The sequence below is a fragment of the Carassius carassius genome, chromosome 8, assembly GCF_963082965.1.
Source record: "Carassius carassius chromosome 8, fCarCar2.1, whole genome shotgun sequence".
NCBI lineage: Eukaryota > Metazoa > Chordata > Actinopteri > Cypriniformes > Cyprinidae > Carassius > Carassius carassius.
The window spans coordinates 24,600,865-24,625,334 of record NC_081762.1 but is presented as its reverse complement, the minus strand read 5'-3'; the positions used below and the strand labels follow the sequence as shown (position 1 = coordinate 24,625,334).

General features: G+C 38.1%; 2 protein-coding genes across 2 annotated transcripts in view; both read right to left on the bottom strand.

Moving 5' to 3' along the window:
* myo1g (myosin IG) overlaps nt 1–17,644 on the bottom strand; it is a 61,338-nt gene extending 43,694 nt beyond the window's left edge. Inside the window, exons 1-12 of the mRNA XM_059556747.1 lie at nt 17,456–17,644; nt 15,814–16,022; nt 12,932–13,025; nt 11,827–11,992; nt 10,752–10,805; nt 10,520–10,618; nt 10,196–10,312; nt 9,826–10,032; nt 9,224–9,369; nt 8,978–9,092; nt 8,726–8,896; nt 8,379–8,449 (exon numbers count right to left, since the gene is read on the bottom strand). Coding sequence (XP_059412730.1) covers nt 8,379–8,449; nt 8,726–8,896; nt 8,978–9,092; nt 9,224–9,369; nt 9,826–10,032; nt 10,196–10,312; nt 10,520–10,618; nt 10,752–10,805; nt 11,827–11,992; nt 12,932–13,025; nt 15,814–16,022; nt 17,456–17,550 — 1,544 coding nt within the window. The 5' untranslated portion in view covers nt 17,551–17,644. The remainder of the gene's footprint in view (nt 1–8,378; nt 8,450–8,725; nt 8,897–8,977; nt 9,093–9,223; nt 9,370–9,825; nt 10,033–10,195; nt 10,313–10,519; nt 10,619–10,751; nt 10,806–11,826; nt 11,993–12,931; nt 13,026–15,813; nt 16,023–17,455) is intronic.
* Nucleotides 17,645–20,680: 3,036 nt separating this feature from the next.
* si:dkey-154b15.1 (uncharacterized) lies at nt 20,681–23,637 on the bottom strand. Its single transcript, XM_059556748.1, has 3 exons — nt 23,116–23,637; nt 22,927–23,012; nt 20,681–22,121 (listed from the first exon to the last, which is right to left on the bottom strand). The coding sequence occupies exons 1-3, from the start codon at nt 23,294–23,296 to the stop codon at nt 20,796–20,798; spliced, it is 1,593 nt and encodes a 530-aa protein (XP_059412731.1). The 5' UTR covers nt 23,297–23,637; the 3' UTR covers nt 20,681–20,795.
* Between the last annotated feature and the right edge of the window lie 833 nt (nt 23,638–24,470).

The following is a 24,470-nucleotide window of genomic DNA, read 5'->3' as shown; positions in this document are numbered from 1 at the left end:
TTGGGTGACATGATTAATCAATTTGTCTTTATTTATTTGGATGATATTTTGATTTTTTCTTCTTCTCTCCAATTACACACCCAGCATGTCAGACGGGTTCTCCAGCGGTTACTAGAGAACCAGTTGTTTGTCAAGGCGGAGAAGTGCGAATTCCACGCTGAGTCTGTTACGTTCCTTGGCCATATTATTTCTACGGAGGGGATCAAGCCTGATCCCGCTAAGATTGAAGCTGTTGCCCAATGGCCGGTCCCTGACTCCCGGAAGGCTCTGCAGCGTTTCCTGGGATTTGCCAACTTCTACCGGCGTTACATCCGGAATTTTGGTCAGATCGCTGCACCGCTGACAGCCTTAACCTCCACTAAGGTGTCTTTCAGGTGGAACCGGGAGGCGCAGGTAGCCTTTGACATTTTAAAGTCCCGTTTTGTCTCTGCACCTATTCTGATGGTTCCAGATCCGGAGGCCCAGTTCATTGTCGAGGTTGATGCTTCTGACGTTGGGGTTGGCTCAGTTCTATCTCAGCGTTCCCTCCATGATGGGAAGGTTCATCCTTGTGCATTCTTCTCTCGTCGTCTCAGCCCTGCAGAACGTAACTATGACATCGGCAACAGAGAGCTGCTGGCGGTACGATTGGCCTTGGGTGAGTGGCGTCATTGGTTGGAGGGGTCAGCGCAGCCCTTCTTGGTCTGGACGGATCACAAGAACCTAGAATACATCCGTTCGGCCAAGAGGCTGAGCTCGCGTCAGGCCCGCTGGGCACTCTTCTTTGCCAGATTCAATTTCACCCTCTCGTACCGGCCGGGATCAAAGAACACCAAGCCTGATGCCCTCTCTCGCCTGTTCGGTGCTCCGGGGGGGGGGAGTTTGCGGCCGAGGCCATCCTTCCTGAGGGGGTGGTGGTCGGGGCTCTTTCGTGGGGTATCGAGCAGCGAGTTGAGGAGGCCGGTCGAGGGGTGCAGGTGCCGGGAGAGTGTCCGGCGGGCAGGTTGCTGGTGCCGGCTGCGCTGCGCTCTGAGGTCCTTGAGTGGGGTCACTCATCCAGGTTAGTCTGCCATCCAGGTATTCGGAGAACGTTGTCTGCCATCCGACAGCGTTTTTGGTGGCCTACTATGGCCGCAGATGTTAGACAGTTTGTGTTGGCCTGCCCCACATGTGCCCAAAGTAAGCCTGCCAATCGCCCTCCTGATGGTCTACTGCATCCTCTCCCTATCCCTTCCCGTCCTTGGTCACACATTGCCCTTGATTTCGTCTCTGGGCTTCCTCCATCGAAGGGAAACACTGTAATTCTCACGGTGGTGGATCGCTTTTCCAAAGCGGTTCATTTTATTCCCCTGCCCAAGCTACCCTCCGCCCGGGAGACCGCCCAACTGGTGGTGGATCACGTCTTCCATCTCCACGGGTTACCGGTGGATGTGGTTTCTGATAGGGGTCCCCAGTTCGTCTCCCGGTTCTAGAGGGAATTTTGTAGACGGATTGGGGCCTCTGCTAGTCTGTCATCTGGTTTTCATCCTCAGACCAATGGGCAGTGTGAGCGGGCCAACCAGGATCTAGGAAGAATGCTCCGCTGTCTAGCATCCAACAATCCGAGTTCCTGGTGTCAGCAGCTCTCCTGGGCAGAATACGCCCATAACACCCTTCCTGCGGCCGCGTCAGTTATGTCCCCTTTTGAGTGTGCTGTTGGTTATAATCCACCTCTGTTCCCATCACAGGAACCCGACGCAGCGGTTCCATCCGCCCTGGCTTTCGTCCAGCGCTGCCGTCGCACCTGGGAGAGAGTCAGGAGGATTTTGGTCCAAGCCTCTGACAGAACCAGATCGTCGCCGGTCCTCTCCTCCTACCTATGTGTGTGGTCAACGGGTTTGGCTCTCTACCAAGGATCTGCCTCTCCGGGCGCCTTCTCGTAAGCTGGCACCCAGATTCATTGGGCCTTTCCGCATCACCAAGGTGGTTAGTCCGGTGGCGATCAGGCTCAAGCTCCCTCCTACTCTTGGTCGGGTTCACCCGGTGTTTCATGTTTCCAGGGTCAAGCCTGTGTTCTCTTCCCCCCTTAATCCTGCTTGCAGTCGCCCCACCCCCCCACCCCCTCGTCTTGTGGATGGATTTCCTACCTATACGGTTAAGAGATTACTCGATGAGCGGCGCCGCGGCAGGGGGTTTCAGTATCTTGTGGACTGGGAGGGGTATGGTCCAGAGGAGAGGTGTTGGGTGCCGTCCCGGGACATTCTGGACCGCTCGTTGATTGAGGACTTCCGGCGGCATCGAGGTAGGCCCCTTCCTAGAGCGCCAGGTGACGCTCCTGGGAGGGGGGGTACTGTCGGGTCTCGGGGCTAATCACCTGTCCTTTTGGTGTGGGTGTGTGTGTTGGGATGGTGACGGCTCACCACGTCTGCCTGTTTGTGTTTTCCCCGCCTCCCTTGTTCCCCGTTGTTAACCATAATTGCTCGCCACCTGTTCTCTATGTCCTTCTAATTTTTTCCCCTTTATTATTCCCTGTGTTTCTCTGTCTATTGTCAGACTGTTGTTATTCGTTCCAATAGCTCCGATCATCTAGCAGTTCTTTGTACTCACCCTGTCGTGTCTTGTCCTCAGGCTCCAGTGTGTTTGGCTTATTTCTCTGCTCTAGTTCTTACAAGCCCAGAGCTCCTAGTAGCTTCAGCTGTTCATCCTGTCACTACGAGTGAATCCTGTGAAACGTGACTCATCTGCTGTTCATCCTGTCACTACGAGTGAATCCTGTGAAACGTGACTCATCTGCTGTTCATCCTGTCACTGCGAGTGAAACCTGTGGAGCGTCACTCTTTCTTCTCTGTCTCCGCTTTGTGAATAAAGCCTTGAGTTTACCCGCACCTGAATCCAGCCTGCTTTCTCCTGACAGGGAAGGGCTGAGTGGGAACCGACTCCACTTTTAACTGCTGAAATGCAATAAATGCAAAAGCACTGGCGGTACCATGGTGCAATGATGGCCAAAGATGGTAATACAATGCCATTATATGATACTGAATCATAGAGTGGTGGCCAAAATTGTTAGAACACCTGACAGATTAGAAAATACTGACCATTTCCATTTCATAATGTTCATGAAACATGCCGATGGTTGCTCTGAGCACAACACATATCAGATTAAGTGAGTCATACTGTTTGTTTTTTATCTAATTTTAACTTAAAGATTTGGTATTTTTGGTACTTTTGCAGTAATTACAGCACTCTCTAGCATAGTGTCAATAAATTTCCTGAGAACTTCAACACTAATGTTATCCCATGCCTTTCTGCAACTAAAGCCAAATGCTTTCCTTTGAATGTACAATTGATCTATCCAGTTTATTTTCCAACTCAAACCCAAATTTGCTTGATGGGGATGAGGTCCGGACTTTGAGGGGGAACGTCCATCAATTGCAATGTTCCAGCAGATTCCTGCCATCGCAGGTAGTTCTGGCATAAGTGTGTTTTGTGGTTACTGTAATGGCTAATTCAACAAAAACAACTGAAACCTCTTAAACATGCCAAGTGTTCAACAATTCTTGCCACCACTGTATACTGTTTGGGATTGGCAAGATTTTTTTATGTTTTTGAATAATTATCTTATATTCACCAAGGCTGCATTTATTGGATACATTAAAATACATTGAAAACAGTAATACTGCGAAGTAATATTACAATTTTATTACAAAGTTTTCTATTGGAATTTATTTAAAAATGTAATTTATTTCTGTGATCAAAGCTCAAAGTCTTCATTGTTGCATGATCCTTCAGAAATTATTCTTAAATTCTGATTTGCTGCCAAAGTAATATATATATATATATATATATATATATATATATATATATTGTCTGTGATACATTAGTTTTTTTCACTATTCTTTGATGAATAGCAACTTCAAAAGAATGGCATATATTTCAATTTTTTTTTTTTTTTACATTCTTTCTAAATGTTTTCATTGGCACTTTTGATGTATTAAAAATAATAAAAATAAAAATTACTGAGTACTGACTCCAAGCGTTTGAATGGAAGTGTACATAAACTTCAACAAACTTGGACAATGAATACCAAGAATACCATACCAACAATCCTAAATGCGAGAAACTGTGCCAAGAAAACAGAAACAACAAACAGCTATTCACTGTGATTTGTTGATTACGTAAAGTTTGAAATGCTTGAGAGGAAGTATTGCGTGTGCTGGCCAGGTATGAAATCAAAGCAGCCTTGAGCTCATACAGCCCTGTGGACTGGATTAACAAACGCAGATGTGCCACACCAACAGTCAGACCCACGCACACAGTGTTCATTTAATCAAGAAGAAAACAACACATGCAAGCTCACATTATTTGCTTACACATTTTCAAACACACGCACATTTGTTCACACTCACAGTCAAACATGTGCACAGCCACATGGCTGTGGAACAGCAATATCACTGGTGTAAAAGCAGTTCTGAAAGGACAGATGCTGCCCCGTAGCCTTTCTGCTGGGTGAATTCCTAAAACAGGGTAATAGTGGGGGTAAAACAGCAAGTCTGAGGGTTTCTAAGGGAGCATTCTGTGTGTATAACATACAAAGCAAACCAAAGAGTGAGAATTTTCAAAGTCATGGTGGTATAGAGGAAGTTAATTTGATAGCAGCTAAAAATACTGGCTTACAAATGGATCTGCTTCATTTTCAGTGTCTGTATGGTGAGGTATGATGATGCTTATTATGGAGTGTGAAATGGTCATATGATAAATGTGAGATGACTTTGTGGAACAAATGATAAAAGAGAAGGAGGAAGTGTGTTTAGAATGGAATACTAGCTCACTAAAGGCTAAATACTGCTGAATTACTGTTATAGTTAAAATTACATTTTTAAATACACAGTATCTTGGTGTGAACAATTCATCTATGTATATATTTTTGTTCATCTGAGAACACGTTTGACTGCAACTCCCACATCTAAAAAACAAAAAAACAATCAATAACCAATGAATAGAACAAGTCCCCAGCCTTGTTTTTATTCAGAATTGAAAATCTCCGTAATACTGTATGCAACATTGTTTTCACATGAGCTCATCATGTTGCTTGTCAGTGGCATGCAGTTATGTTTGAATAAACCATTTTTTATTTTGCATCATCTTAAGCAATAATTGAGAGATTTTTTTCAGATGCTACTTGGTTTGATATGTTCTTATTTCTACTTTCACCGCACACAGTTAAAATACTTGATTTTTAGTTCAATTGTGGCCATGTTGCACTAATTCGTTCCCTTAGATCTAGGGTAAATCGAGGTCATATTGCACTTATTAGATTAATTAACACTAATTAATCAACTCATTTAATTTAAATCATTACATTACGGTTTACATTTAGTCATTTAGCAGACGCTTTTATCCAAAGCAACTTACAAATGAGGACAACAGAAGCAATCAAAACCAGCAAAAGAGCAATAATATGTATGTGTAATAATATGTATGTAAGTGCTGTGACAAATATTGGCTATTCTAATACATTACACATAGCAGATTTATATTTTTTATAGAGGGTCAAATAAAGATGAAAGAGATGTGTGTTCAGCCATTTCTTGAAGCTACTCGGATTTTGTTGGGCAGGTCATTCCACCAGTAGGGAACAGTTAATGTTAAAGTCTGTGAAAGCGATTTTGTGCGTTTTTGTAATGTCTCTATAATCCACTGTTCACTTGCAGAATGCAAGCTTCTAGAGGCACATAAATCATGGCCACATTGTACTAATTAGTTCCCTCGTTTTAGTTAAATCATTGTCATGTTGCACTGATTAGTTCCCTCGTTTTAGTTAAATCACAGCTGCGAGGCACTAATTTGTTATCTGCTTTTGTGTCCAGTAGAAAATACACTGCACTGTGCTGCAGAAATAGTAAGGCTAGTACAGTATGGTAATATGCTATTCTGAACAGAAGTAGACTACATAAAAGGAGATACACAACTGAAGGGGTGGGGGGGGGGGGCTAGGAAGAAATAAAAAAAGTAAGAGAGAGGGGAAGCAAGAGACAGAGTGAGAGAAATAGGTCATGTTTTGAGGGGACGTTCATAGTGTATATTTAGCGAGACCTTCCTCCATCACTGACACAGCTGGGCCTAAGGGATCTCACAGATTTTATTTTTTGTAAGTGTGACTGAGGGGTTGACATGCCCGTTCTGACAGTCTTCATCCTAAGGGAACTTCCTAGTGTGTCTGTCTGGGTGAGCGTGAGACAGGCATCCGTCTATCAGATCTGTATGGTCCGTGCATTCTCAGACAGATCCAAAGTGATTGTCACAGAACTGTGCGCATGCTCGTGCTTTCACTGCAGGGTTGTCATAATAGTGACATTCAGTGCTACAGACAGTCCTTTGCAGTCCTGACCTAATTATCAAGCATGTGACACGTGGCTGCCGACACAGTTCATCCCATTTCTCGGACCAGTCGTCAAAGAAACGCTGAATTTACAATACTCTCCTTAACTTCTCCTAACGGCTTTCACAGTTCACTCCCACAGACTTGTGAGGAACAGATCTGAGAACAGTTTCAACATGAAAGGAAACTGCAAAAATGCACGGTGAAACTTTATTTCAAGACTAATTTAGCTTTAATCAGTTACTTCCGGAGTTATACTTAAGCACATGCTCATTAAAGGAAAAAATGTGTCATCTATTTTCAGAGCTGAGCCCTCCAGTAGCTTCTCTCTATTCCTCTTTCCTCAATGAGAAAAGGTCTTGCTATTTTCTAAATGGGGACACAGCTTTTGCTGAGGTACAGCAAACTGCAGACACCTGCACCAGCAGCAACTTCATGCATTTATAAAACTGCATCCTCCAACCTTTAAAGAAACTTCACCTTCAGATAAACGCATAATGTCAACATGAAATCCAAACTTATGTTCAAGGTCTTTAGAATACTGACATTAACATAATTACAAGATGACAACAAGAGATTGTACTGAACTAGTCACATCTTTGGACTTTTTCATGAAGAACCGGCCAAAAAGAGTCTTGTTTGTTGATGTCTATCTCAGGTGGTCTGAAAACTGTTTTAACATTTTTAATTTCCCTTTTTATTTTTGAGAGATTACTCCAATGCACTGGTATTGGTATCAAGTTTTCTATTTTTATTTTATCTTTACGTGGTTTAACCACTGAAGCTTCCTGTGTGTCATTGTCATCAAGAAATTTTGCTTATACAGACTTTCATAGAAAGATCATTATCCTTATCTCAGCCCAGGATATCCTAGTTCTATGGAACAAAAACTGATATATATATATATAAAGCACAATTATATGTACATTTAGTACAAATTCATATGCACTGTACATGTGGACATTTATTCACATTTATCGAACTTAAGTCGAAATGCAATGATTACTCAAAGCTCTGCTTTTTAGGGCAAGTACAGCTGCCAGCATACAGTATATGCAATACATTTTACATTTTTATGAGGGTGAGAAATTTAAATTTTTTAATACCTGCTAACTTTCAGGTATCTCTGCTGGGGGACCAGATGTATAATAATGTATAAAAATGTTCCTAAATGCTTCCCAATTAATTTAAGCCCAGTGTGTACAAACGAATCAACTCCACCTTCAGAAGGCCCATATTTATCACTTGTTAAGTACAACAATAAATGTGCAAGGAAATCCAAGCATGCTAGAAAATGTATGTGAAGTAGGCATGGTCTGGTTTCTGTACAATGTATTTGTATGTACATTTTATTATTTTGAGAAAACCATCAACATAAATGAATTAATTGCAGTTATGTAATTATAACAAACAGTTGCATTTTGCTCATTTGTGGATCAAATTCAATCGTATGCACATTTTATGAATAAGGCCTAATTAATTTTCACGGATAAAATTACTCTATGATAGCATTTCCACTGGTTAGAGAGCTATTGCTAATAGTAATCTGTGGAAAAACTTAAATGTCAACTAATTCAGTTATAAAATTTACGTTTAATTACACTAATTATATCATGACATAAATGTAGCATTACTGTGAAGGATTTATCAGTGCATTTAATTCTAAAGAAAACAATACTCAAAAAAAAAAAATAATAATAATAATTTTTCTCTCTCTAAGAATACATCTTTTATGATCCAATCAAATCCATGTGAATAAAATCAAGACCTTAATTATTTACAGCTGAATATTCTGTTTGTTTCAGTAACATTATGAAAGTTATTTTTGTTATTGTTTTAAATGTGGACAGAATGGCAAATGTACCATAGTGGTACAATGAGGTCAATATTTAGTCATGTTGCATCTTATGTAGCTTTCATTTGTCCTTGAGAATATTTAAACATTTCAGCTTCAGATTGCTGCTAAAATGAAAGACTAGAAGTATTTTAAGCTCTCCCCATCAGCATGTTCACATCACCTGCAGGACTATAAAACACTCACGTAACATCTCCCGCGTAGTGTCGGATACGGAAATCTCGATTGAACTCCATGGTCTTATCGGCAGGACAGAGCTGAGAGAGAGAGAGAGGGGGGAAAAGAATAAAAATCACCAGTCTCAATGGTCAAGGCATCAACAGGTATCACACTCTCCATGTTTTCATTTCTATATGGGTGTAATGTAAGAGAATACTGCCCCCTTCTGAACCTGATGCCAAATTGCAGAGTCTGGTTACATGAGGTTGCAGTTTTGTTTCATAATTTATGACGGGCCTAAAAATGTATGCTTATGTGAAGTGATTGGGGGATTGCTGAGGCAAGAAAGAATGGTAACTCTTCCGAGTGCTTACTTTCCGGGAGGTGTAGTGAGGGTGCTGGCCCAGCTTTTTGTTCATGCTGTCCAGGCAGACGGTATCTGTGACTTTCCCTGCAGTGAGACAGGCTTCATCCAGGACGGAGATGATGCCCTTATGAGGCTGCTCCACTAAATCCACTATGATCTGATTGTTAAAGTATTCGATCTAAAAGAAAGAAAAGTCCAGTTTAGAGAAAAGGTGCATGGATTATACTCAGCATGGATTACGTTTTTGTATCATACTCACATGTTGCCATGTAATACCCTCTCTCTGGTACTCGTCCTGCTCCTGCCGTAGAATAAGCTCAATGAAGAGCTGCTGTAGCTTCTCGTTGCAGTAGTTAATGCAAAACTGCTCAAAGCTGCGGACATGAAACAGGTATGATAGAATCAACCATTTAAACATAAAACTTAAAAAAAAAAGTCCCATGCATTTGAAGAATATTAATCCCAAGCAATAATAATAACTACACAATGCAGGAATGAAACTGACCTGTTGTTATCAAAGATCTCAAAGCCATAGATGTCCAGCACACCTATAACAGTGTTTTTGCCATGCAGGGCAGGGTTGTAGTCCTTCACTTCAATCACGCTATTAATACGACCCACTATCCATGCAAATAATCTCTCATATAAAGCCTAAAATAAAAGCCAGGACAAAATAAGGACTGAACATATAATACAGTAAAGACATATTTTAAGTGGTCATACCAACATTTATCATTTAATTTTTTCCTAAGGACACTTTTGTGCACCTAAAACAGATGCAAGTTTAGAATTTTCCACACTCCCATTTCCCTGATACTAAACATACACTGATGTAATGTAAGTGTCCGTGTCTTCGTGTATTCATTCTTTCATGTCACAACGTTTCCTAATTCTGCAAAATACTGTATAGTCTTTCAAATGAAGAGCGACTTTTGTGTTTAAAGTTACAGGATGCTTACAAACCAAACTGAACTATTAAAATTAAAAGGATTAAAGAAAAATAAGGTTGTTAATATGCTACCTCTAAGAATCTTTGTGTAATTAGAATAACTAGATGATGAATGAGCCACAAACAAGGAAGACTTTTAGCAAGAAAGTGTATAATACCTTGGCAAAAGCGTCTCTTCCATAGCTAGCTTCCTGCTCGTTGTGTCCCTTTTCAATGACCTCTCCACCCCCAGTAGCCACTGTACGGTACAGAAGTGCTTTTCTGGTATTTTCAGGCTCTGTGGACGTCAGCTCAGAAATGTGCTTCACTGTATCTTCACCAACAATTATGACATGTTCACCATCACTCGTAAACTGAAGGATACCCTGACACAATAACATTGCAAGGCATTTAAACCAGTGGTTAATATATATATATATATTTATATTAATTGTTGTATTTAACTACTACATTGGGCTTTCAAATTAGACTGCAATCAGGAATTTTAACAGCAGAAAAGTCTTCCATAGCACTCAGTATGGGACTGACCAGGTGTAGGATGGTACTGAGGATCTTGTAGATGGAGTTGATCTCTTCGGTAGTGAAGCCTATCACTTTCAGTGCTGCCATCACAGCTTTGTGACATAAGGAGTCATTATTAGATGCCTGTGAACATGATTTGGAATGACAGAGAGACAGAAAAAAAGGAAAGCTAAGAAACACTGTATATTTTGAAATAATAGTATTCGCTGTACGCTTTATAAACTCTATTGGAGAGCAGAATGCTATCCATTCAGTCTTGAATGGTTAGTCTGTGAAGACGTTGTGTGTTCATAAACTGTAATATACTCATAGGATAAGTACAGTACGTACAAGTGTAACTGAGGCTCCTTGACTGGTGTAGGCATATTCTGCTGGATCTCTTTGCAGATACAAAGACTTCAGCAATTCATCAGATCCCCCCCGTAACACCTGCACAAACAGAGCATGTAAATGCTGATTTATCTTAAGTTTATTAAACATTTAATCACAGTTCTTGCAGCATTTGGCACTCTTGAAATAATATTATAACTTCATTCACCATAACCTGTTCGGAAGATCTCACCTGATAAAATGAATGGAAATTTCTCTCTCCCTCCTGCTGTTGGACAACTCTAGACTGTAAATACAGCAAGGTATTTGTGTTAATTGCTTTTCTGTACTATAAAGTAGGCCTATTAATAGGACTCTCAATCCACCCTGATAAAAGAGGACAGCTCTTCGGTAAATGTCTGCATTTTTTTGTCTTTACCTTATTTTCCTAGTAAAAGTTGCACTCAGAGGAATGATTTCTCACCTCTTCTTTTATTCTTACTAATATTAATACTAATATTACTTAATATATATAAAAGTTTCTGCAGAGCACCAATGGCTATTTATTGCCAAAGTATCACATATACTGTATGTGTGTGTGTGAGAGAGACCCTGTACAAAGTTACAATAGCCAAAAAAACATTGTGTGGGTCAAAATTTTCCATTTTTCTTTTATGGCAAAAATCATTAGGATATTAAATAAAGATCATGTTCCATAATTTTTGATTAGTAATATGCATTTCTATGAATTAAACTATTAACTTTAAGCGCTTTCAGTTGTTATGTCTAGCAAAAAAATAAAAACAACAACAAAAAAAAAACGTCCAACTAAAGCGATTCAAAAGTCGAGCATTCTATGATTAATTCCAAAAATAATGCTTTAGCGCTAAAATTCTGAGAACAGTATTAAAGACCATGATACAATATTTCTATATCAGCCAAAGTTTTGAGAACGTTCTATATTGGACGGGAAAAATGTCTTCGAATTGTCATTGAACAATATTACAAGACTTAAAAATAAAAGGTATATCACAAAATAAAAATGGTTTATTTGGTTCGCGCCGAACGGTTTGAACAAACCAAGCAAATGTAAACAATAACCTGTACATGAAAACAAAGCCCTGCACATTCAGTAAAAACAGCTTAATATTAGCAAAAGCTAGCCGGAAAAAAAATGGGCTAACAGATATTTTTTTTTTTCATCAAATTGCGATCACCACATTCAAATCGAACTACTATTATTTTATGTGCTAATATCACGTGTCATATTCATGTCATGTTCCTGCCGCGCGTTTTAATGAGTACTGATACAGCATTGAAGGCCTAACCTTCTCCAGCAGGTAGTTGTTGATGTGTCCTCCTGTGGGGTCTCCGTTGAAGTTGAAATTGATATCCATGTATTTGCCGAAGCGGCTGGAGTTATCATTCCGATTGGTCTTAGCATTCCCAAAGGCCTCTAACACACAGTTGGATTTCAGAAGCACGTTCTTCACACTGTGGTAGGACACAAATACAGCAATAGGCAAAAATAATGTATAAACAAACGTGTTGTTTTGTCAGCTTACACGTAAAAAAACAAACTCAATGTCATATTGCCATCTCTAGAAGTTAAATGTTCAGCCTTCTTCCCCAAGTTTATGTTAAACAGTCCGTTAAACATGAACATTTGCCATTTTCTTTTCAAATAGTCATACAAATCTGTTTTACTATATTATTGTGTAATAAAAGCAATAAAATGCTTTTAGTGATTAGCAATGATTAATCGCATCCAAAATAAAAGTTACTGTGTACGTAATATACTGTGTACTGTGTATAGTAATATTTCGTTGCCTTGTACCCACATGTGCAATGACAATAAAGTTGAATCTAATCTAATCTAATCTAATCTAATCTAATCTAATCTAATCTAATCTAATCTAATCTAATCTATGTGTGTACTGTGTATATTTACTATGTATATATAAATACACATTTATATTTGTATTTAAGAAAATAACGTGTTGATATATTAAGTAATTCTATATATGAGTATAAATATATACATGTAAATATTTTTTATATATACTGTATGTGTGTGTGATTATACATAATAAATATACACAGTACAGACACATATAGCGAGTAAAATAAATATTGAATGCATCACCATTTTTCTCAGTAAATATATTTCTATAGGTGATGTTGGCATGAAGCTTTCAGCTGATGTCAGTAACAACCCAAGTAACCCATCCATACAAAGAAAACTAAACAAATAAGTTCAGAAATTATAATAATCATAATATTTTATTTTACCCGCTGTATATTATAGAAACAAAAACTTTTATTTTGGATGTGATTAATCGCGATTAATCATTGCCCAGCACCAAATTAACTACAAAAGAAAATAAATAGCCCTAAAAAGTCAAGAGCTGTGAGTATCCCCAGAAAACTAACCTCTCGACCTCTGCCCTCTGGCTGGGGTTGGTGATTGCCGCAATGTACTGCATAATGTACTTGCTTGCCTCAGTCTTCCCTGCCCCACTCTCACCTGAAACACAAGGAGATTTGTTTAGTCCATACAGTAATGTCTTTGTTTATCAGTTTTATCCTTCCCAAATTAAACGCACAGTGGAAAAACTCTACACGGTTCATCACAGAGTAATTCTGCTGCTCCAAACAGTTTTACAGATGCGCTAAAGTCAGCAAGGAAGAGGTATGAAACATGAAAGCAAAATAAGATTTTATATAGGCCCGGCTTTTTATATATATAATGCCTGATGAGGTTAAAGAACACCTGACAAGAGATCAGAGACCATTCCTTCATCCAGAATCACTCCAGAGCCTTCAGATTCCCAGCTTCTCCTCTTCAGTTCACTCCTCTCCTTTTCTGTAGGGTTCAGGTCAGAGGACTGAAATGGCTAAAGTAGAAGCTTGGTTTTGTGCTCAGTGACCCATTTCTTTGTTGTTTTTGAGGTTTGTGTTTGGATTATTGTACGGTTGGAAGATCCAAACATGGCCCATTATAAGATTTCTAACAGAGTCAGTCACTTACTGATTTTTTATCTGTTGGTATTAGATAGAATGATGCCATGTGTCTAAACAAGATGTCCAGGACCTCCAGCAGAAATACAGGCCCACAACATCAAAAATACAGCTGTATATTTCATTGTACACATGGGGTACTTTTTTTCTTTGTGTTCACCAAACCCATCTTGAGTGTTTGATACTAAAAAGCTCATTTTTTAGTTTCATCTGATCATAGAAGCCAGTCCCATTTAAAATTCCAATCATGTCTGATAACTGAATATGCTTTAGTTTGTTTTTGGATGAGCTAGGATCATTTTTCTTGTAACCCTCCCAAACAACATGTGGTGATGTACGTAGGTTCTGTTTGACATTTTTTTTTAATGGTTTTCTGAACCAGAGACTCAACTATTTTCTGCAATTCTCCAGCTGTGATCCTTTGAGAGTCTTTAGCTACTCAAACTCTCCTTCTCACCACACATTAGGACGATATAGACACACGTCCTCTTCCAGGCATTTTTGTAACATTTTCTGTTGGTTGGAAATTCTTAATTATTGCCCTGATGGTGGAAATGGGAATTTTCACTGCTCCAGCTCTTTTCTTAAAGCCACTACACCGATTTGTGACGCCCCAAAATCTTTTGCTGCACATCAGAAATATATTCTTTGGTTTTTCTCATTGTGACGGATGATTAAGGGAATTTGGGCTTTATTTTCCCTCCTCTTAATATTTCTGTGAAACAGGAAGCCAGAGCTGGATGATTTCATGTTTATAATCACGCTGGAGTGCTCAAAATTTTGAATATGAATAGGAATATGCTTCAGAGACATTTTACTCATAAGAATTTCTAGGGGTGCCAATAATTGTGTCCAACGAGTATTTGAGAAAAAAAATTCATTTCATAAAGATATTTCCCCTCCGTTTTAAATTCTTATTATTCAATGAAAGGATAAAATGTTGTGAATTTTTTTTTTATAAAAAATCTAAAGGATTAACAATGCAGATGAATTTACACAGCCTTATTTGATCATATTTACCAAGGGTGCCAATATTTTTGGGCACAACTGTAGGTCTTGCATTGATTATATAGGTTTTGGCTTGATTTCGATTGAAATGATGTCTCAGCAGTTTGTTCTAGGATTCTGTTTGAAGTATACCAGGGCCCTTATATTATAATATTTTAAGATGAACACTTACTGGACTGAAGCAGCTTAGATTTACTTTACTGCCCATACTTAATTATTTTTAAAAAATCATGTATCAAATATAATCCATCAGGATTTTGAGGATCTCTCAATCACCATTTTATTCCATTGCTTAATATATGTTGCCCTCCATAATAAAAAACTACAGAGCTAAACTAACTAACTAACTAAATAAATAAATATACAAAAATTAAAAAAATGTATATGCTAAGTAAACTAAATACATTTACATATATAAAAATACCATGCAGTTCTACTTTTAGTGTATCTATCTGGTATATTTAAAGTCTGCTAAATTAGAACTAAATTTGTACTTAATGCACTTTTATTTTGCAGAAGTGATGCCGAAGTCTAACTAAATATAAACCAAATTTTATTTTATTGTCCTGAACAAAGTGAAACTATTGCAAGTATACTTTCAGTACACTTTAAATATTTTGCATTTAAAGACCAATATTATTCAAAGATCATACAATCCTCATCAATAGTGACAATAAAACACATTTTAGGTTTAAGATTAAGAAATGTGCATTGTGCACAAGTAGTACTCCAATTAAAGTTTAATTATAGTTTTTATATCAGTCTTGAGCGATATGTCAGTAAATATGTAACCAGATCTGAACTATTATGAAATAAATGTATTTTTAAATATACTACTGGGGGAGGTATAGAGTGACAAATTATATTTATATGCATTTTATGTAAGTAGTCTGTTATACTGTTATAAAGATCTCAGGATTTACAAGCTGTTAGATTTCCATCTTAGTTTTTGGCCATTTATATATCAGCAACTTCCCCAAACTGCATATTTTTGCTCAGAGTCTCTGAATAAAAAAAAGAAAGAAAGTGTTTTTACTCCTTAGGTATGTGAATTACATAAAAGATATGATGAAAAATATGATACTCAACATAAACCTTCTTAAAATATTTTGTCTAAAAAAGTTTAGTAGATTTTTCTGAACATCATTTGAAATGTCTAGGGTGAAATAATATGTTTTCATTGTGCATTTTCATTTTGGTTATCAAAATTGATTATTGTGTTGTTGATCATTGTAAGATTGTTGTTGTTGTTTTAGCTGTGACTGTGTGTTTAGTAGCTGATGTACCTGAAATGACGATGCATGTGTCTTTGGCTCGTCTCTTCATGGCTTTATAAGCAGCATCTGCGACAGCAAACAAGTGAGGTGGATTCTCATAGAGTTCCCTTCCCCTGTAGTTCTCAATGACCTCCTTCCCATAGATATCCAAATGTTTGTACGGATTGACTGACACCACTACTTCTCCAATGAAAGTGTAGATACGGCCTTTCTCAAACCTGAAAACAACAAACAATACTGTGAACGATATGCATGTCAAGCTGGACAGCAGAAACATCTATAACAAGACTCATTGTTTTCATCATAATGCTGGTTCCTTTTAAATCGAGAGACAGAAAGAACAACTGATGGATGCACTGAGTATTACTCCAAGGTGAGATGGGATCAGAGGTTTAAGATGAAGTTACAGATAGGAATTCATCCTGAATTTGTTCAACATAAAACATCATGAACTAAATTTGAATCTATCAGATATCATAATACAATTGGAGATTCATTTAAATTTAAACAAGTGTTATAACTTGACGTTAATCTAGGTATTATGTGCTACAGTACATTCAGTTTCTCAGTGTCACACGCCTGTATTCAGCAGGAAGTGATACGGGGCTGGGAAGTGAGAACAGGAAGTGTAAAAGGCCTCAAGATGACTCACTTTCTATATTTCAATCAGCTTAAAATATAGTGTAATCTTAGCTAAGCAAACATATCCACTAACATGCTATCTCTTTCTTCCATACATCTAAAATACAAATGTACAAAGTTACAATGCATTAGTCATTGTAGATGATAAAGTCTTTATACTCTTTCAAAACAAGCACTTTCATGTTAATGTCGACAAACACTTCAAATAATAAGACAGTAGCGGTAATGTGTAAGGATTCAGTTTGTAGGATGTCTTCCTTCACCAAAACATGAACTCTGATGTTTTGATGTTTGAATGTGTGGTACAGTCACATGAGGCCTGGTCATACCTCAGCTGATAAAACAAACAGAATGGACAGGAACTGAGCTTATTTTTAAGGTTTAAGAGGCATAAGAATCTTTGAGGGACAAAACAAGTGTGCGGTGAAACATCGAACACTCTTTAACATCACAGTCATAAAGAGTCTTGCGAAAAGGTCATCTGATTTTAACCAATTACAACACAGATGTGGGACTTGAGTGCAAATGCTGAATGTTAAAGGAAAGGAGAACTATGTGATTTCATCATTGGAAGATCCTACTGGCTGGTTATGATCAGCTGTCGTAAGACATGATAAGATGTCATTTTTGGCCTCTTAAGCTGTTGATGTCAGCCACTTAAATTGATATTTCAGCTATGAGCGGGAAAGTCAAAGGCGAAATGACACATTCTTTCCCCTCTGCTTTTATCTTCTTGAAATGTATCATTTTCTCGTCACAGCATTGTCTACCAAGAAGGGAGTGGTCAAAAAGGCACAAAAAAACATAAACCAAGACTTAAATACCCACTTTGAAAGTGAAACAGATTTCACAAGCAAGTTCTACAAATAAAAATGATTTTTATCAAAGCACTGAGTAATATTGAACACTGAGGCCATGTTCACTGCCGTCTTGTCAGGTTCTTTATAAGACACAATGTCCATTCAATCTCCTAACACAAGATATTTCAGTGTTAAATGTTTACTCTTACCTTAACTTCAAGTTCTCCATAAACTGCTCCATGGTCACCTCGTCTAGGAGCACAAAGTCTGACTTTCCGAACTCCAAGCCCTCCAGCTCCGCCATCCCTGCAGGAGTCTATATGAAGGCCAAATGGATGGAAAGAAAAGTGGAAGGTGACAAGAAAGACACAGAGACCCAGCACTGCTGTCCTCTCGAAGCCGGTAGAGGAGACGAATGTAGAGTGGGTGTGGCCTACATCTTGGTTGTTGCATGATCTGAGGCTGTGCTGAGTGAAGTCAGTGTTGTCTGCGGTCTGCAGGCCCAGCATGTCATCCTGTTCTAGAGAACATGTGCGTATTTCTGTACGCATGTGGTAGAAGGAACTATCTTTAAACACAAGAGTATTTCTCATGCTGCTGAGCTACCACAGGTCCTGAAAGCAGCCACAGCGAAACCTTAACTAAACCTCTGTCCTGTTAACGAAACCGTTTTTTGCTCAGTCCTTTGCCTTTCATAACCTTCCGTGTTTGTTGTGTCATTTGACTTGAAAACAGTTTGGCGTTTATATACACGCAATAAGTCATGTGTATTCAATACAATAAGTTATAAGTGATCATTATCTTACAAGAGGATAAATGGCATTTCTGAAAGCCCACCATCTTCCTCTGGTCCTGCAATCACATGAGTTTGGATCATAGACTGCTGTCAAGAGCTAGATCTCCCACATAGTCCGAGTTTTGCTGCCCACACACCAATCTATGATCTGTTCCATTCTTGACAAACCTACTCACAACCACAAACAACAGGACCAAACGAGGTACAAACAGACAGGAAAGAGCGAATGCACAGCATGCCATTTATGGAGAAATAAAAAAGGTGCTGGGAGCAATACCAATGTGCTGTGATACCAATCAGCAGGGGAAGTCGTGGCCTAGTGGTTAGAGAGTTTGACTCCTGACCCTAGGGTTGTGGGTTCAGATCTCGGGCTGGCAATACCAGGACTGAGATGCCCTTGAGCAAGGCACTAAACCCCCAACTGCTCCCCGGGCGTCGCAGCATAAATGGCTGCCCACTGCTCCGGGTGTGTGTGCACTGTGTGTGTGTGCACTTTGGATGGGTTAAATGCAGAGCACGAATTCTGAGTATGGGACACCATATTTGGCTGAATGTCATGTCACGTCAGTGATACTATATCTGAACATGTTCATTTGGATGGTTCCATAGTATTTAACTGATACCAGTTAAACCATCCAAAATAACATGTTGTTTCTTCTTAATCACAGTATTACAAGTTGTGTTTTATTAAATATAGTACATGTACACATTCTGTACATATAATATGGTAGTAAATAATTGGCAACCAAAATTGAAATGGATTGAAGTTTAAAAGGTAGGACATTTGAGAGCTGAAAGTTCAGGTCCATGACAAAAATGTACTGCTCTAAATACAAAAGGCTATGTCATTGTGTATATTGACTTAAAGAGATAGTTCACCCAAAAATGAAAATTCTGTCATTAATTACTCACCCTCATATCATATACATAAAACCTTCATTCATTTTCGTAAGACAAGTTAAGGATTTTTTTTTTTGATGAAATCCAAGCACTCTCTAACCCTCCCATAGACAGCAATGTAACTGGAATGTTCCCAGACCCATAGGTACATCGATACAATGGTCCATGTGACATCAATGGTTCAATTGCAATTTCACAAACCTATAAGAAAACTTTTGTGTGCAAAGGTAACAAAATAAATAAAGACTTCATTCATCAATTCTTCTCTTTCAAATCCCATATTCCGCCATTATGGAGTGACATGATTTGGAGGAGAATCATTATTTTTATTTTCTTTGCACACAAAAAGTATTGTTGCAGCTTGGTAAAATTACGGTTTAACCACTGATGTCACACGGAGTATTTTACTGATGTCCTTGCTACGTTTCGAGGCCTTGAACGTGTGAGTTACATTGCTGTCTATGCAGGCCCAGAGAGCTCTCAGATTTCACCCAAAATATCTTAATTATTGTTCTGAAGATGAACGAAGGTCTTACAGGACATGAGGATGAGTAATTAATGACAAAGTTTAAGTTCACCCAAAAATTATCTATTCAAAGACAATTCCACTTTTACACATTAAACAATTATTGACAATAAAAAATAAAACATTTTCAGAATTAGTAACACCTTATTCAGTTTATTGTAAGGAATATTTATGGGCTTACAATAGTTTGAGAACAATGGAAATCGGAGAATGAGCCACTATCAAGTCACTATACAACAGTATTTAATGTATAACTATTACAAATTTCATGGATCATTTCATATAGATTAACATTAGTCATCTGTTGATCAAGGAAATGACATTTGATGACATTACAGTAATGCCTAAAATATATGAAATGTCTAAAAATAATCAAACAATACTGTGTTAAGACAACCAGTTAATCATGTGACCACTGGTGAAATTCTTAAATAGCAGACCAAACTTTTGGGGGATTTTTATATTATTTTTTTTAGAAAACTGAATCTGATAGAAATACTTTATAATGTACACATTCTCTATTCATACAATATTAAATCAAAATCAGTGCTTTATAAAATATAAGGAAAATGTATTTGTAAATATATTTCTCATATTTTAATGGTTTCAGCACAAGAGCTCGTTTCTTTTTTCTTTTTTTTTTCTGACAGGGAGGCGCTCAGTCCATAATTCAACCACAGGGCCTGCCTCACATCCTGTAGAGTGCAGAAAAAGACACTTCCTCATTGAGTCACCATGGTAATAAACTCTTGACAAAAAATAACTGAATACAATGCAAGTACTGCAATAATATTAGACAAGAGACACTGGAAGTTAAATGAATTTGCTCCATCACATGTGACACAATAATTTCAAAAATAATCACACTGATTGCTGCAAGATTGAGTAACATTTTATATTCCAGGTTAAACCCAACTGACAGTATTTGTGGCATAGTTTTGACAACAACAACAACAACAACAAAAAACGAGGGTTTAAAATCAGAAATGTAAAGCTTATAATTTTATGAATGCACTGAAATTATTTGTGTTGTTTCAATATTTTTTACAGTTGAGTTAGGTGTTTTAAAACACAGAAAAACTTTATGTGCCCATGTTATTTTGTTTAATGTGTTGTGGCTATACTGAACCAATGAGCCCTGGTCAGTTTTTCTTTTAAATAAGTGGAAATTAATTTCCATGGGAATCAATCAATCAATCACTTTTATTCTCATGAATATATATGTTTCTAAGCAAACTGAACTATCAGCATAGAGCAGCATTCCACTGTGTCTGACTATCAACATTCTAAAAAGTCTCAAAGTGTGCTTATATGAGGAATTCATCTTTTAATGTTGTTTTAACCATTTTTTTTCACTTTTGTTTTTGAAATTGATATTTATTTTAGGAGTAAGGCCAGCCATTATTTTAGGAATGAACCCTTTTTTAGATATTTGAACTTCATGAGGGGGTGTCAAATCCTGCTTATCGTACGCTGATGGTTCTTGGTTTACTCTGCTTTCATTTTTGTGTTGTAACCGAGAGGCACTGTGTGACCTGCCACGGTGTGCAGAGGATTTAGAGGACTCGCGATCTCTTTCCTTTTGCACTTCTGCTTGTAACTGAGAGTCAGTCCAAGACTGTGAGGCAGAGGATCTACTAACAGTAGTAGTGTACACAGCATCAGGAATTCCTCCCAAGTCTTGGTTCTCCTCTCTATGCCTTGTTTTTTGTCTTGGCAAAGAGCTGCTGCGTCGCATAGAGTTCCCTGCGAAGTGTCTTGGCAAAACAATGTTAACCTCCCGTCCAAGAAGCCTTTCCTTCGCATCATAACTCTCTTTAGAGGAACCCACCACTTTGAGAATGTCATTTTCCTCCTTAATTAAAACATTGTAGATCTTTTGGAATGAGTGAGCATTCTCAGTAATGTGTGTCCTTCGACTGCTGTTAAGTTCATGCAGGTCTATTTCTTGTGTGCGTAAAGATGAGCTGATGCTCTGCATGAATACGCGCAATTCTTTACCTGCATCCTGACAGGATCCTCCTGAAAGTTTAACCATAACAACTCCTGAATCGTCCACATGGCTAATGTGAGTTTGATGATCAGATTCTATTTTTTCAATAAAATCTTTCTTAAAGTGCATAACATATTTAAATGCGAGTGGATCCACAGGGAAGGTATCCTCAGTTTTCCTGTGAGACGAGGGATTCCGCTGCTGAGCGGTTACGCTGGAGTCATAGCTCCTGATGGGACTGCTGAATGAATACTCTGTGCTTGAACTCACATCCAGTGGAGAGGCAGCCTGCACGAGTGCCTGCCTGCTTGGGGACTCTGGGGATCTTGAGTTTATTCCAGAATCTGTGTTTCTACCATTGTTGTGAATGTATCTCGATGTGGAATGAGATCTAGACTGATAGTCACTGGAGACAGAGTCAGACAAGAAGCCATTAATTAGCAATTCCGAAGGTGTGCTTCTTTGCAAGTGGGTTTCTTGAGCCAGGAGATGCATGAGTTTGGGATGGATGCGTTTTAGGTTAAGAAAGGTTCCCTGCAAATGCAGCTGTCCTGAACTGGTCTTTGAGACATCAAAGCCGTGGCTATGAAGAAGACTTCGGATCGTTTTCTGATTGTAGAACATGCTCACATCAAGGAATGCTTCAGCTGGCATGTCAAACTGAGAAAACAATATGAACATAATAAGCATTTTAAGGAAATACCTTTGTCACCATTCACTTTTGGGCTGTTATTTATTTAGTTTGTGCAGTGCTGGTCCTCCTTATATGCAAAGTATATTTCAATATTTAAATAGCGCATTACTATACAATGTAAACATGATGGTAGTATGCAGATTAAACGTTAGAGAAATCCTGGACATTTCTTTTTTAATATTTAATTTATATGCATTTAACGGTTTCAGATTCGGACATCATGCATTGCATGAGGCAATTAATGACATGTATATTATTGACATATGGCTAAGACTTCGAAATGAAGTTATCTATCCAGAGCAGAAAAATGAAAGAAAAAGCTTCAAGAACGTGATGCAAAAGAACCAAAACAATGCATACATTTGTTTTTGATTATTATTCTCATTTGAGTCATTTTAGTCTTATTTGAATCTTGACAAACCATGCAATAAGTAATTCAAAATTCAATTAGTGCATTAATCCTATCAGTGCATTAAAAAACAATGCCCATCAGTCTAAAATGTCAATATTTGGATATTTTTCAATATTAGATGCATTTTGATATGTGAACATAAAGCTTTCTTGAGTAAACTATATTTATCATTGGAAAAACATTTCAGCTGTGTGTTATAGTTTTTCTGACTGCTAGATGGTGCCAGAGCATTACTTTCAGAAAGCATTCATTTAGCTGCAAATTCAAATTTGGATTTGTCTCTGGGGCCCTCAAAAGATAAATATTCAAATTCAAAACAAGATAATAGGAGAATAAAATTCACCAATAAAATTTCTTACCTTAGGCTGATGTATCTTTTTAACATCCAGTGGGTAAAACTGACTATCCAGTTCCAAAACATGATTATGGTCAAAGACTCGGGGTACTAAGATATTGAATTAAAAAAAGGAAAAGAAATGTTAGTCATGAAATATGATGTTAAACTTAAATATATGTATAAGAACAGAACATCAATGCAAGTATCATACCTTCTGATTCAAAAACAACATAAGCCTGGCCTTTGTTGGAGGTGGGATATATCACTATTAAAACCTCTCCACCATTGTTACTGGGCCTCACAAAGTGCATGGTTAATGTGTCAATCATTTTATTATTGGGGTAGTCGTCTGGAAGTCCATTCACTTCAATAACCATTTCCTTCACATCCATCTCAACACTAAAACAATAAATAGTGGGGGGAAGTTACATATAATAAATTAGCCTATTACAACACAAAATGAAGAAACATGATGATTTCTAGAGCCTGTTTGTCTGTCAAACACCGTTATTATTACTTAAGCTCTCATAGATATGTCACAAGATAAAACGTTTGGAATGACACAACTGTCTACACCTAGTGGACTAAGAAAAATAATGTTGCAGAGGGACTTGTTAAAATGCTATGCCTGAATGTGAAATCCATACCTCCTCCTTTTCATATCAAGTCAAAAACAAGGAAACAAACAATTATTAAACAAGAATTAAAACATAAACAGATAAAATATACCCAAATACATGTCAAATAATAATCATCATCAATACATTTGCATAGAAATTAATAATAAAAAAGCAACACACACACACACACACACACACACATTAATTTCAGGTCATTCGTTCATTTACTTTATTTAATTTAATATATTACTATTTTGAGTTCTTCTATAATGGAAGTAAAAAAGCCAGAACCAACAAAACTGTAGTCTAACTGCACCGGCGAGAGAGTAGACGTTTGCTGAATCGGTTAAGCGTTATTTGTTTCGCAAATTGAGCGTAAATCGCACGGAAACACAATTTCTGATAACTAAAACAGAGAGTTGCTGGATATCTTTGTAGCTTCATCAGTGGAGCTCTGAACACGGAAAACGTGCATTATATTACAACTGGCGTCCCATCATACCATAAGGAACCGCAAATGCTGTGTAATTTGACGATAAATGTACAGCAATTAAGGTATGTATGTACACTTTACGAACACTCACCTGTTCATGATTTGGATAAGATACTGTAGCAAAGACTCGACCATTCTTTGTTCTTATGGGAAAGTGAAACTGCGCAGTGCTCACGTTTCCACGGAAACAAGGGGGCGTGTCCGCGTGAACTTGACAAATAATGCCGCGTCCCAGGCAACCTGTAACCCGTGTTTTTCCAACCTTATACCCGTGAAAGTGCACTGGAACGGCAGTCAAAACCGTGACTTCCCACCCGTGAACTCGTACTAGATCAATGTACTCCCAGTTACGAGTTCTGACGTCAGACAGCACGCGAAACAACAATGGCAGCTCCTACGAATAATGCCTACGGAATGCATTGTTTATGCAAGTGGTACACGTTGAAAAAACTA